The sequence below is a fragment of the Sipha flava genome, unplaced genomic scaffold (assembly GCF_003268045.1).
Source record: "Sipha flava isolate LNK unplaced genomic scaffold, YSA_version1 213_pilon_pilon, whole genome shotgun sequence".
Classification (NCBI taxonomy): domain Eukaryota; kingdom Metazoa; phylum Arthropoda; class Insecta; order Hemiptera; family Aphididae; genus Sipha; species Sipha flava.
Window position 1 is genome coordinate 664,017 of NW_020272828.1, and position 14,721 is coordinate 678,737.

The following is a 14,721-nucleotide window of genomic DNA, read 5'->3' on the forward strand; positions in this document are numbered from 1 at the left end:
AAAATTAGTTTTTCCAAAGAACTTGCTACTTGCCTTAATTAATTTTGAATTTTTGACGATTGATGATAGAAAGAATATAATTTGTCCATAAATATTTTAAAATTATTTTTCCAGTAACAACAGTTACAACATCAATAACGACAAGCCTCTTGGACTCCTATGAAAATAAGACTTCTGTATTTTACTATATACTTTGTAGAGAGGATATTTGATAATATTAATTATCTTGATTGTGATGCTGTCAGAAACGCCGTACCAAATGAACATTATTTTAAAATACTTTTCACAAACCAGAATTTTTAAATTCTAATTTTAACCAACCCGAACAGATGCAAAAGTTAATATTACTTACCGGAACGCTGTTCCGGTGCGTTCCAATCCATTTTGAGCACTGTATTGGTAGGTAATCAAAGTATTGACTAAGTAGACAATCTAACCTCAAGATATTTGTATGAGCGATAAAAATAAAAAAACGACAAATTTTGGTTTTCACGTATTTATTTAATAAACATTAAATATGCAATTTTCCAAATGATGGAAATTAAAATAAAATTAGCATGCATATCAACCAGTATACAATCATAAATTAATGATCTTTATAATGTCTTAGCGTACGAGACAAAGTGACGCTTTGTTATACAATGAAAACAAAACAAATATTCCGTTTCGAATAATTTCGCTTATATAGGAATGACCTAAGGCACTTAATTATCAAAAGCCTAAACTTGTAGCTTGTTGCATGACAAAATATGTTAATATATAATTTATATTATATATATATGTATATATATTATAATTATATAAATAAATATATATATAGACAAACACACTTGTATATATGTATATATTTATTTATTTATATTTTATACAAACAGACGTAGTTCTCGCACAGATTATGAGCCAAACCAGATAAGAGAATGGGGTGATGACATTAGACTAAGTAATTTTTTTTAAAGGTAAAAAAAAATGTATACAATAATTAATGTTTTACAATATTATTTGGATAATACTGATTTGTTTGTGTTGAAATAATTTAGTTAGTGCAATTCAGTAGTAACAATAAGTAATATTATACTATAACAAATTCAAATTGATTTCCGGACCCAATTCTTTACAACACTGAATATTAGAACTCTGTATAGAATAATTTCTAAATAATTTATAATATGATACTAATATAAAACCAATATACAACATAATACCTATAGTTAATGACATTTTTTTTTCATCTGCAAGTAAACTGCTATAAGTATATTTGAATTCAAATTATATAAGTAATATTAATCATTTTCTAGTACAATCTAATTGATTTATTCAATATCGCCATATATAGACAAAAATATATGTTACTAAACAATAAATAGGCTACTTAAAATAAAACATTTATAATTTAATATTCTTCTATAATTTTTATCACCCTAGGCTTATGCCTAAATTGTGCTAGGAAGTTATTTTTCAATTCACAATTTATAGCTTCATAAGTTCTTAAGATTTAACTTTCGTAAATTTTGAACAAAAATCTCGACCACTCTACGTTGTTATTAATATTATTACTATTTAGAAATTCAGACTAATAATATGTAATTTAAAGCAGTTAAATGTGTAATGAAAAAAATAACAAGACATTTTTTTTTATCTTCAAACAAATCAAAACGTAAATTAAGTGAGGACGAATTAATTTTCAAACAATACATTTATACATTTGAAAACATATAATGTTTATTCTAAAAATTAAATATTTTATATCGTAAAAAATATCCATGGTAATATTGTTTTTGAAAAAATATTGTTTAGTAAAAACACTAATAACTTGGAATACCCTAAACCAATATTATCAAATGTTTTATAACAAATTAAATTTCTATAACAACACAACAGTAATATCCAGGCAGCCTCATGCTAAACGTATATAAATATCACCCAAACAATTTATGCTAATAATTTTTTTTTTTCAATTTTTATACATTTTTTCTACGTATTATTCATGTTAAACTAAAACTGCAATATCATATTTTTTAAGTATAAGCACCAAATTCAGACAGTACCGTTGTTATCGGCTACTATAATTACATCTTAGACATTAATAATTATTATGATAAATATTACAGGCTATATATTCTAAATCATGTATGGTATCGGATTAATTATGTTTTTGGAAAATCTAAATAAAATAAATATGTAACTAGTAATGTTATGTATGGTTAAATATGTATGGCTTCATTATAGGTTGTGAAGTAAATAGTAGTTGAGCGTAATTGAGATTGCTAGTGTATTAAATTATGTTCAATTAAATCTCAATACAATATATTAGGTATTTGGTTTTCGTTCGAATGACTATTGACGGAACCGCATGTTACACACAACCCCAGCCTTCCATTCGTGTAAAAATTGCCATGTACACAAAAAATGTTCGTACAATAATAATAATAATCTGATATTTTGCTCGATTAGTAACGAATTCGAAAGACCGATGTTGCGCTGTCCAGTTGTAGTAAGCAGACCGTTTTTTTTTTATTTTTTTTTGATTATTCCGAAATTAAAATCGTTAAAATAAGTCTCCGATTAACATTACAAAAATAACAGTGTTAAGCATTATATTATTATTGACTTGGTTGTAAAACGTTTTGTTCCTTGTTATAGGTTAGACCAGAGACACTGCACCCATCCGTATCCATTTTAACATGCAAACAAACGATAACAATATTCATTATATTAGTATATATTTTTAAATTTTTATGCCACTTTAAAACTTGATTGTTAACGATAAAAATATTTTATTTAAATGATAACGATTAACAAATTGTATAGTGAACTTATTAACAAATATTACTCCTGAAGAGGAGATCCAAAAAGCAGTCTCATAATTACACCAAATATCCATGGTTTATAAAAACGAAAAGAAAAATTTGCATCTGCAGACGAACAATGTATGAAACGACCGAAAAAGAAAAAAACCATCGGAACGTGCGATTCGAATGCAAATTTTTCTTTTCTTATAGCATTGAAAACTAAACTTAGCATGAGATATATGAAAAAAAAAACCTTTCAAAGAACAGATGAATTTATAAACTTGTAATTTATGCTTGAGGAACTGTACACAGTGGGGCCACCTGGTTTCGGTCAAAGGACGGTCAGCCATTGTACGCGATTTTCTCGTGCCCGGTCAGTATAGCATCCTTATTATAATAATATGGTATTGTTTATTTTAGTTTATTTAATTTTTTTTTTTTTTTTGTACAAGTGTATTTGATGATCGCAAATAATTACAATATTATTATGTGTGTATATATATATATATATATATGTTTCAGATATATAGTTATAATATTTATAATGTTGTATGTAACACCTTGTCTCCAGATTAATATATATGTATATATATATATATATATAAATCGCATTATCATTCGTTATTATGATGATCTGTCGTTATCATATCGCGTAAATTATTGAGTTAGACAACATATGCCACTGGACACCAGCCCGCCGGCCTGTCGCTGATCGTGAGGCAATGCACCGGCAACCCTTGACCCTACCTCACTACGAGACAGCGCAGGGTAAGGGTTGCCTTGCACGTTTTTTGGACTGGCGGTGGACGTTGTGACCATGGAGTGTTCCTCGAAGTCGTCGTACTCGCTGAGCTCGCCCTCGTCGGTGCATGACGAGTCGTCCAAGCACGGGGCCAGCATCAAGCCACCCTGGTCGTTCAGCCACTTGGTCACGGCCTCGGTGATCGGGCCTGGGGTCGCGGCGGCGGACGGCGAGGCGGACGCGCCGCATTCACGCGACGCGGAACAGGACAACGCGGCATCCTGCTGCTGTTTGGCCGGCTCGTCCTGCCGTAGTAGCACCGTCTCGTTCTCCGTGTCCGAGTTTCCGGTGTTGACGGCCGTGGCGAATGTCTCCTCCTCCGCGGACTCGCAAGAGTCGACCGAATGCGTTTTCGCGAACTGGAACTGCACGTGATCGGTGGTCGTTGACCGGGGCGTGCACTCGAGCGAACAGAACACCTCCTCCTGCGTCCACTCCGCGTCCACCGGCCCGATGGACAGCTGTATGATATCCTCGGACATACCGCCGTCGTCCGCCGACACCAAATCGGCCGCGGACCGCTCGTCGTCGTCATCGTCATCGTCGTCGTCGTCGGACCTGATCGACAGCGGTGGCGGTGGCGGTGGCGGTGACTTGCACGTTTCCGGTTTATCCGTTTCCGGTTTACCGCCACCGCTTTTAGCCTTCTTTGCGTTCAGTTTCTTAATGATGGCCGGTTCCTTGGCGATCTTCGACGATTTCTTGCTGCCGATCGACACCCCCTCGTGGTGCAGATGGTTGTCGTTCTTCTGCTGATCCACCGCCGTCGTCTTGTTTCCCTGCTTCGTCGTTGCCTTGGTCGACTCGGCGGACCCTTTGTCCCGTCCCTTATTCTTCTTGTTCCGGCTCTTTTTGGACGTCGTTGTCGTCGTCGTCGTCGTCGTCGTCGTCGTTGATGTCGTCGTCATCACCGGGACTGACTCGACGCTTCCGGTTCCGGAAATACCCGCGACGTTTCCAACAACGCTCGACTGCGGCTTCTCGTGTTTGTCGTCCACCCCCGTGGACGAGCCCCCTTTGACCATCACCTCGCTGTTGGGCGAGCTGATGCCCGAGTCCGAGTTCTCCGCGGAATAGCTGGCTGTCGGTTCGCTGTTCTGCAGCTGATGGTCGTCGTCGTCGTCGTCATCGTCGTCGTCCACCACGTCGGCCGGCTGTTCTTCCGGTATCACCTGGTAGCCGATCGGCGCCAACTGCTCCGCGCCGTACTGCGGTATCGGTTGGTAGTACGCGGCCATCGGATGGTGGTCCGCGGCCGGCAGGTGATGGTGGTGCATGAGGATCGGTGCGCTGTGCAGGATCTCGAACGGTTGCGGGCATTCCATGTGGAACGGCGCGGCGGTGTGCGACAGCTGCACGGGTATGACGTTCACTGGCGTCGAGCCGCCGCTGTTGTTGGTCAGCACGCCCGAGTCGGACGTCTTCTCCGAGTCCAGCACCAGATCGCAGCTGGCGCCCGACTGGCTCTTTTGCTCTTCCGAACTCGAGTCTGAGTATTCGTCGGTCATCTGTGAACAAACACGTTGTTTGAAATAGCAGTAATAGTTACGATTCGGATGAGAAAGTGAACGAGAGAGGGTGGGTGGGAGAAATAGAACATGGCAACGAATATAGAACGGACTGAAATTATGTTTAAAATAAACCCCTCCCGAAAATTCATCTGTCTCCTGTTCGTGTTGTTTTACGAAACAAATGCGATGTACCTATATATATATATATATATATATATATATATATATATATGTATCGTGTTATTGTCCTGGTCGTCGTTTGTTATTGATTATTTTAGGTTATTTACACCGATGTGCGCAATACATGTCGGTCGATTCTGTTTCATTAATTTCAAACGTATTTCCTACCATTTCTCCGTACACATAGTTCGTATATACGTACGACGTATCGTATATTCGTAAAGTTTGATCGTGATTTAAAATATAAATAATTGTCATTTGATACCGAAGGCGACGTTCGATGTGTTCGGGATAAAATTAATGTTAGAGTTATTTTTAAACCACATTATTGACCTTTTGCATTCAATTCTTTTGTGTTATCCTAGGCATTGGAATTATGTCGGTGTTTGCCAGAGAAACTAATTCCTCTTTTTCTCTTTTGAAATGTCAATTGTTAAGTGTTATTTCCGCATTACTTTTTACTTATGGAATGTCAATTGGCTTTGGACGATAATATTATATTTGAGGGAATTGGAATATATTATCAGGTACAGCAAATTAAAATATTTTGACACTTGCAGAACCAATAATTACAATTCATCGATTTATGTAACGAACCCGTTTGATATTTTTTTTCATATTATAATTCGATTATTTAGGTAATAATTTTTTTTATTATTGCTTATTTATTTACTGACTAAAGTTTTGACAATTGGGAAGGTTTGGACCCCTCAACCTTCCTTTCCTATGGCACTGACTACGACAATAATTAGATTAAACGCATTTTGTGCATTGAATTAACACTAACTTTTAATTTTTCGTAAAATATATATTTTTCTTAATATAAAAACAACTTACACCTCCTCGCTTTCTGCGTTTCTTTTTCTTACGGCGTTTGCCGTTGGTGTAATCAAAACTGATTGAAGGTGAAGGAGGAGACTGTGGTTGCGGAACTTGAATACTTACACCTGTGAATTAAAAACATATACAAATTTAATAAACATAATAATCATTAAAATAGTTATATCTATTTCAATATTTTTGTTTTTCCTTTGAACTTAGAAACTAAACAGTTACAATTTCCGAAATATAACACGCACTAATAAATATCATATATTTTAATTCCTAACTGCGCAAATTTTCTGATAATTTATTGAACATAATAACATATTTTTTGTTTATTTCACAAAAGCACATACATAATTTACACAAATTAATACACAATAAACATATAAGATAAAAGGCTATACATAACACGATTTACTTGAGTAAGAAGCTACCCATTAGTGACACTTAATTTGCGATATACTTCTTTATCGAGGAAGGATACTCGTGTTTTTAATTGAATTGGTCACAACACTATTTATTTTTGAGTTTGCACTGAGGATTTCCTGAAAGTATGAAGGTTTGAAACTTTTTGATAAGTGGGTCGAGATGTTTGTTCTAGCGAAAACCCGTTGGTAGAATAATTCCACTTAAAGATATAATAGGTTGGTCATCTAGATCTTGGTAATGGGTTAAATTAGAGACAAAGAAGGAAGAATTATTGATTTTTATAAGAGTAATATTCTGAAAAACTTGGATTTCATTAAGGTTCAATTTTCGCTGATCCCCAAAATTATAACCCATATATCTGTATAGACGTTAAAAGAGTTTTGTATACTCGTTTTAGTAGTTTGGTTTTTAAGCTGGTAAATTTATATTTTAACAATAACGTTTTTAATGATCTTGGTCGAGAGTTAAGGATAATTCTTTTACCCTATATATGTTTGAGCCAAGTAATTTTTGGTCTACGATTAAACCTAAATATTGAATGGTATTAATGGGTAGGATAGGAATATTATTGAAACATTTAGACAGTGACCATGTCTAAGAATAAAATTTGTATGAGAATATTTACTTTGATTTACTTTTATGCGTTATTTTTCATATCATTCAGATCGTAGATTTAAATGAGACTATACTCGTAATTTAACAGAGGTCAATTGGGTCGTAATGAATTGAAAAAATTACTTTATTATATAAATAGTCAGAAATTTTGGTGCTTGGAGTTGTGGGCCGATCAGAAGTATATATGTTAAAGAGTATGAGTGAGAGAATAGCTCATTGGGATACACTTGCGATAATTGGAGCTATATCTGAAGTCGAAGAGCCGCAACATATTTAAAAGTAGCGATTCGTTAAGTAAAATGTTAATTAAAAGAAAGAGTGATGTGGGTAAAAATTACCAAAGTTTAAACAGAAGGCTCTCATGCCATATTCGGTCGAAAGTCTGAGATATGTCTAAAAGGACTACTGTGCAGTAACATTTTTTCGAGAGATGTGCTTATAGCATCAATTACTCCATAAGCTTGATACATCGTAGTAAAGCCGAATTATTCGGTTTGAAGTATATATACTTATATATATTGTTTGCGAATATACTTGGAGATAAACATTTAAGAATCAGTCGATCAATTATATGAATATTGTCGAAGCAGCTTTTTGACAGTGTGTGTGATTTGTATTGCAGTCAGTTGAACAAAACATTTTTCTAAAGGATTGTTAATTTATAAAACTTAACAGGTTATAATAAAAAAAAGTTGAACATAATTTACCGGTGTAGCATTGGTATGAAAACGTAAAATTTTCCAGTTGAAATTTTCCACTAGTTAATTATTTTCGTATATGTGTGCAATTCACCTTCCGTTAAGCGAGGGAAATATACTAGTTATAAAAATAGTAATTGAAAATATGCCTTTTGGCTCCGTTCCATGGTATAGAATAAAGAACAATGAGACCTGTTAGAATATATAATCGTCTTGCATTTTATCCGGCATTCAAAAATATTAATAAAAATAATTAAATAAAAAAAAAACCCCAACTGAAAAGTAAAACTTGGCATTGAGTTCAAACAGGAAATAATGAGAATAATGGACATGATGTTGTCGGGGAATCGTATTAATGATTAGTAACATTAATCACCCAATAATTATGATAATATTAATAGTAATAATAATTTAATAATGATTGTGTGTTAATCATTGAGATATGAATTATGTACCAGAATGTTTACCGACTATCGGAGCCAAAGTCAAATTAGACATTTGGAATGTGTTTGGCAATCGTTTGTACCCGAAATATTATCTAAATGGATATGAACTACTATAAGTTAATAAACAGGTCATCTTCCTCGCGGTCTATGTGTTTTATTGATTAGAATTTGTATGTTGCACTATTGCTTCCGATTAAAACGTACGGACATGTGAAATATATATATATATATATATACAAATTTAATTGCATATTGAATGTATAATTATGCTTAAAGAGTTGTACTGTTAATCCTGTTATCACGATTTGAAAACAAACCAAATCAAAAGAAATAAAACACGCAAACATTGTTATAACTGCGTTGTGGTTTAAATATATTACACTCGTATACTACATCAACTTAACATCACCATTAAGTCGTTAGTTATTTTAGATTCTGATCGGAGCGAATTTTCCGTCAATTAACACGATTTCGGCCAGAAGAGTTATTACCGACCATCAACGAATCTGAATACATTTTAGATAGTAAATTTCGTCTGCTAGTTGGAGCGTCAAGGACATCATTTTTTAAATTTCTCAACACGGTTTTTCAAATATTTGGGAAAGAAATACTAAAAATTACCAAAAAGCGGTGGAAAGTATAGGTTTTTCCTCTGCATCTCGAGACAAAAACTTTTTAGAAAACGTTAATTTTTATTACTAACCATTATAATTGTACATTGGAGCGCCAAACATATAACCGGGATACATGTTATACGGTTGTGGCGTTTGATAGAGACTTTGCTGATCGACCGGACATGATTCTTGGCCACCACTGTTCACCTCTGAATTTTGAGCACTGCAGTTCTGTAATGGAATGTGTTGCTATTAACATCGATTTTTTCAAATCGTTCAACTATCAAGATAGACGTGGGCATAATATTACACTGCATTAGAATTTCGTTTTGTACCATAATACTACCAACAACCAACATTAATGGACACCCGAAACGGAGTTTCGTCCTTATTTTTCACGCGCGGTTTGCATTAATTTTACTCGTGCGTGCGCAAACTGTTTCTGTGTTGTACCATTTAGAAGGCTTACCTGCTGCACATCGGCAGTCGGTTTCTTGTGGTTTCTTGTGTTCGATTGGTGTGCCGCGGCACTAGGCATCCAATGTTCGTTGATCGAAGGGTTTGAAGGATTGTACCAGTCGACGGCCTGTAATGTCATTGGTGAGTATGGCATCGCGGTCATCATCGGGTGGCCAACGGGTGGATAGTGGCCTGGAGGTGGTCCGCCCATCAGCGTGGTTACGGTGCCGGTGTAGGGGTCGTAAATTTCGTATTCGCCACCTGTAAGTCCCAGTAATGATATAAAATACAAAAAAAAAAAAAAACAAAAAGTTGATAATAAGGGCTGAGAGCAGTCGATTTTCGATGCAAGTAAACCATCGATATCAATGACTAGTAAAGATTGTCAAAAAAATGAAGAAGTTCAAATTAAAATTATAATTACAATCAATGCGAAGAAAAAAATGAATAAGACTCTTCCTAACATTATATATCCCCAGATGTTATTTTTATCTTCAATCATCGTTTTCCTCCTTATCTAACTCATCATTAATTTCATCTACAACACTGTTTTTCGTGTTGAAATAATATTCCTAATACAAATATTTATTATTATTTTTGAATTTTTAATAATTGATTGTTGAACTGTAATATCAATAATAATAATAAAAAAAATAATAATAATAATTATCCATAATCATAATAAAAAAATCGTTTCTTTATTGGTTTTGTAACCTGATTTTTTTTTTGGTGCGTTTCCACCAACTATTAATTTTAAGAAGCAATTTCTTATTTCAACTTCTAACCGTATATCGTACATATACTGCTAATTCGGTATAAACTAAACAACCTTGGTCATCGAAGTGAAATGTTGAGTACAAAAATAACATTTAAAATAGATTGAACTGTACAGTTATGGTAACTATTCCAATTATAATAATTATTTTGTGTTTTAATTATACGTATACGATCAAGTATATGACACCATAAAAAGAAGGGAGAATTTTTTTAATTGTTTCAAACGGCAACATTTATTTCGGTAAATAACTTTCAAGCGTCATTAGTGCGGTTGTGTATAATACAGTACCTACGATCAACGACGGAAATAACTATAGGTATGCCGGCAGAGTAGTTATCACGTTTTAAACTCATCTGATAAAAATACCAATGCATTTCTTATGGAACTTGGCGCGTGACGTCAAGCGCTAAATATTGTTGGCATACTAGTTATTTATATTATACGCACATACTATTTGCATATACAATTGCAACCCTTCAATTTAAGTCAGCACTATCAGATCGTTAGTCTTGTACTCTGGTAGGTTAGAAGTGAAAATAGTCGTACAAGGGAAACAATATAATCGTACGAGACGTAAAAGATCGAGAGGACAGTAAAACCGTTTCTAACGCAGTAACTTCCGTTCGTTTTCATTTGTTATTTAAAAATTAATTGTTGTTGAAATAATTATCGTTTGAATAAATAAAAAAAAAATAAAATAAATTTTACGTCTAAAACGTTTACGTAAGAACTTCTATTGCATTATGGCACTTAATTCAATAGGTGGTTTATGATTATGCATGTTACAGTTTAGACCTCGGCTAAAACAATAATTTAAAAGTCAATAATCTTGTTCTACCAAAATCTTAACGTTTTCTAAGAATGCACGTGTTAAAAAAGGAAGTTAAGTAAGAACTTAGCAATATATTCTGTACCGCTGAGAATGTACACCGCGGACGGATCGACGTACTCGCCATGCGAACACAACTCATCCAACGGGTTAATGATGGTATCAGTCGAAACGCCATCTGAAAACATATTACGACGTATTTATACTATTGTCTGTCAAAATATTGTATTGATTTTATGTTACTGACCTTCGTTTTCGTTTAGAACTTCAGTAATGACAGGTGTGCTGGTGTGCTTACGCCGTCCCAAGTATCCTTTTTTAAACAGCACGTCTTGTCTGGGCGTTGTGATTTTCGTGTACTCATCTACAAACGAATGAAACGAAAACATATCAATATTATTGTCTATTTGACGCTGAACATTATGATGATATTCTGAATTATAATATTAAATAATACACCTCGTTGAGTACGAATGTTATGTATTGAATTTGCTTTTGATACGGGAAGTTTAGATATAATTTCGGTGCAATGATTTTACCATGATTGCAAACTTATTGGATAATATCCCACGAGAAATTGTAGCCGCGTGTTGTGCGTCAATGGACATCAGCATAACTATGAAGCTACTTATCCCAGGATTTAGGACAATATTTTCCGTTATATGCAATGCAGTTCACGAATTGGACACGAATCATAAAAATCGACTAAAAAATTAATGCTGTTGAAAAGAAATTAATAAATTTGAACATTTCCCCGACTCTAATACTCGCGTGTAATTCGATCTTGTGTAATGACGTGTAGTGTTTTTATTTTTGGTATCGCAGCTACTTTACACGTGAATTTAAGGAATCAATTTAGTTGGGTAAATTGCGAGTGTAACTTAAAGGTTTAAAAACTAAACGAACGTTTTCGAGCAAAACTATACCAAAGCTCGTTCACTGGTTAATGATAAAGATTATACTAATACACAAACACGAGTGCGAGTGTATACGATCAAAGATCGTCGCACGATTGACGATTGATAAATCGTTTTTTTTTTAATTAAATACGAGCACGTCATATTGAATACTGGTATAGGGGCGCATAATTTATAAAACTCGCATGACTCGAGTTTTTATGAATCTTCCTATTAGTGATGGGAATTATTCGAATATTCAAATATTCGAATAGGTCCTTCGTAAATAATTCGAATATCAGTATTCGACAATACAGTACAATACGTAACGAAAATTATTCGTTTAAATTTTCGCGCAACACAAAACGTTTAATAATAATATTATATGGCTTATGGTGCATAAAAGCCTGCAAGAAGTAGATTCGAAGCCAGCGATATTTACTATTGGACATAGCAGTTAAAAATAAAATTTGTGCAAAACACTCGAAAATCATAATTAAATTATTATTAATACAGTATAAACTATAAACAACTTTAGCGAGTATCACTTGGAATGTGATACTGCTTACAACAAGCAAAACGTTAGTTCCCGGCACGGCACATATGATTTTATGTTAAAATATACGTATATAACGAGTAAAATAAAGCTAACTACGAACAGGTACCTGCAAGATAAGAACTATTTTCGTATTTAGGTCGATTAATCATTGACATACATTATCTTTAGTTGTGTAGATATGGATTACTTATTAATAGAGCGCGGATTTGTATGCACTTAAAAGTATCGAAATATGTCATATAACATGCAGTAAAAATCATGAAAATATGCAAAAAATATGCAAAATTTTTTTATTTATTTAAAATAAAAATAATAAAATAAAATAAAATATAAATAAATATATATAAATAATATAAATAAAATAATTCAATTTATAAAAATTAATTACTTAAATACTTAATACAAAAAAATTTAAGGAAGTTTCTAAACTTAATTTATTTTTAAAATTTTATTTATTATTAAAATAAATAATCATATGCATTTCAAGTTTATCTTGTGTGAAACTGTGTCGTTTATCGGTTAACATATTTTTAAAGACTGAAAACGAACCCTCGATATCAACCGAAGTTATTGGGGCATATTTGAAGCAAGTGATATGTCGATAATCGACTGACACAGCAAGAGCGATTAAGTTTACGTCGTAATCGATTATTTATTTTATAACTAAATATATATAAATAAATTATTATTTAGTGACTATGAAATTTATTTTTAATTTTTCTACTAGATAAAATATTATTTTATACATTTTTTTTTTAAATTTTTACTTCAATATGCAATAAATTTTGAATTTTACCAAAATATCCAAAATATACAATAACCTCTAAATATTCAAAAATATGCAAAAAAAAAAAAATTCACCATTAGCTTCAAATTATGATGATTCGTGGAGATAACTGACAAAAATCCAAAAATATTGAAAGGAAAAAAATATACGATTGCATAGAAATCCGCACTCTACTTATTAATATTAAATAGTATTAAAAGCTTGTCATGGAAAAACGGATAAAACAAATTAGGTATTGTAGCATCGAATATTCGAATACTCGAATATACATGACATTATTACTTCCTATAGTATCGCTTGTATTTTAGTATGTATTTCTGTTGTAAATCTGAGATAAAATATTCACATCCTCGTAATACATTTACTCGGTTGGAATTTCGCGTAAGGTATAAAAAAAAGTAACGGCACCGATTTCGTAATAATATATTAATATTTTCGTAAATGAGTATAATACGCGAACTATGTATAATCGATGATTGTTTTGAATTTTCATTCACAGCGTATAGGACGGTATCGTTTTATTTTGTCCATATTAATTTCCTTTGAAGGAGACCGATTGGAGTCCCTATAATATTTTATAATGCTATGGATATTCATCGACGTAAATGTATTTAGAAATAAAAATAAAATATGTTTACATTATACATTAGGTAATATATATATAAATATAAACGGATACGTTTGAAACAACAGAATCAATAAGTGGCTTGGGTCATTGTCCTAAAGTGCCCCATGTAGTATATATACACGGCATATAGTACACCCGTACCCGCATGCATACGAGGAGAGCGTATAAGAGCGAAATCGTGTATCTCATTGAAATCGTTCAATGAAAATACAATATAAGATGTATTATCAGCGTACCAAAACATATAATGCGAAATAATATAACGAATAATTATTGTAATAATAATGTTTTGGAATATATTATAATGCCAACAGCAGTCAACGTTCAAGTCGTAAATGAACGTAATAGCTTAAATTTTTTCATATGCTATTTTGTTCTTTACTTCTATTCTTATTTTATAGTTCCCTTACTCGCGTACATGACCACGAGATCGTTGGCAAAACTAGCGGTTTTTTTCAATTAGCTTATAGTTAGTTGTACACGCGTATTTCCGTGTACAAAAACTCGTTCACATTAATTTACTAACAGTAATGAAGTGATGAAAAACTGTTTAAAAACAAATAAATGCTGTACGGATTCGATGTAGATACGCATTATACACGTATGTTGCACAAAATGTCTAAATATACCGAACATAGCGCACCAGAGGTATATATATTTCACAATATTGCGTTCGGTGCTCGTTATAACGGGCTATTAAGTCGAAATGAAAAAATCGGACTGAAATGGAGTGACGACTACTCATCTGGCTTCGCTCACCGCCGCGACTTCGTAAGTTGGGTACGTATATACGCAAACCGTTAGTTGTTTATTGAAATTACAAGTGCACGTAAAAGAAGTTCTGAGATTTCTGAAATGTATCAAATTAATTAATTT

At 33.2% G+C, this 14,721-nt stretch overlaps 1 protein-coding gene across 2 annotated transcripts in view; it reads right to left on the minus strand.

The window, feature by feature from the left end:
* Positions 1-3,325: 3,325 nt before the first annotated feature.
* Positions 3,326-14,721, minus strand: part of LOC112682857 — a 45,589-nt gene continuing 34,193 nt past the window's right edge. For both annotated transcript variants that reach the window (XM_025553607.1, XM_025553606.1), the window contains exons 3-8: positions 11,223-11,339; positions 11,061-11,153; positions 9,379-9,629; positions 8,999-9,140; positions 6,120-6,229; positions 3,326-5,099 (exon numbers count right to left, since the gene is read on the minus strand). In XM_025553607.1, the coding sequence (XP_025409392.1) occupies positions 3,447-5,099; positions 6,120-6,229; positions 8,999-9,140; positions 9,379-9,629; positions 11,061-11,153; positions 11,223-11,339 (2,366 nt within the window). In that variant the 3' untranslated portion in view covers positions 3,326-3,446. The remainder of the gene's footprint in view (positions 5,100-6,119; positions 6,230-8,998; positions 9,141-9,378; positions 9,630-11,060; positions 11,154-11,222; positions 11,340-14,721) is intronic.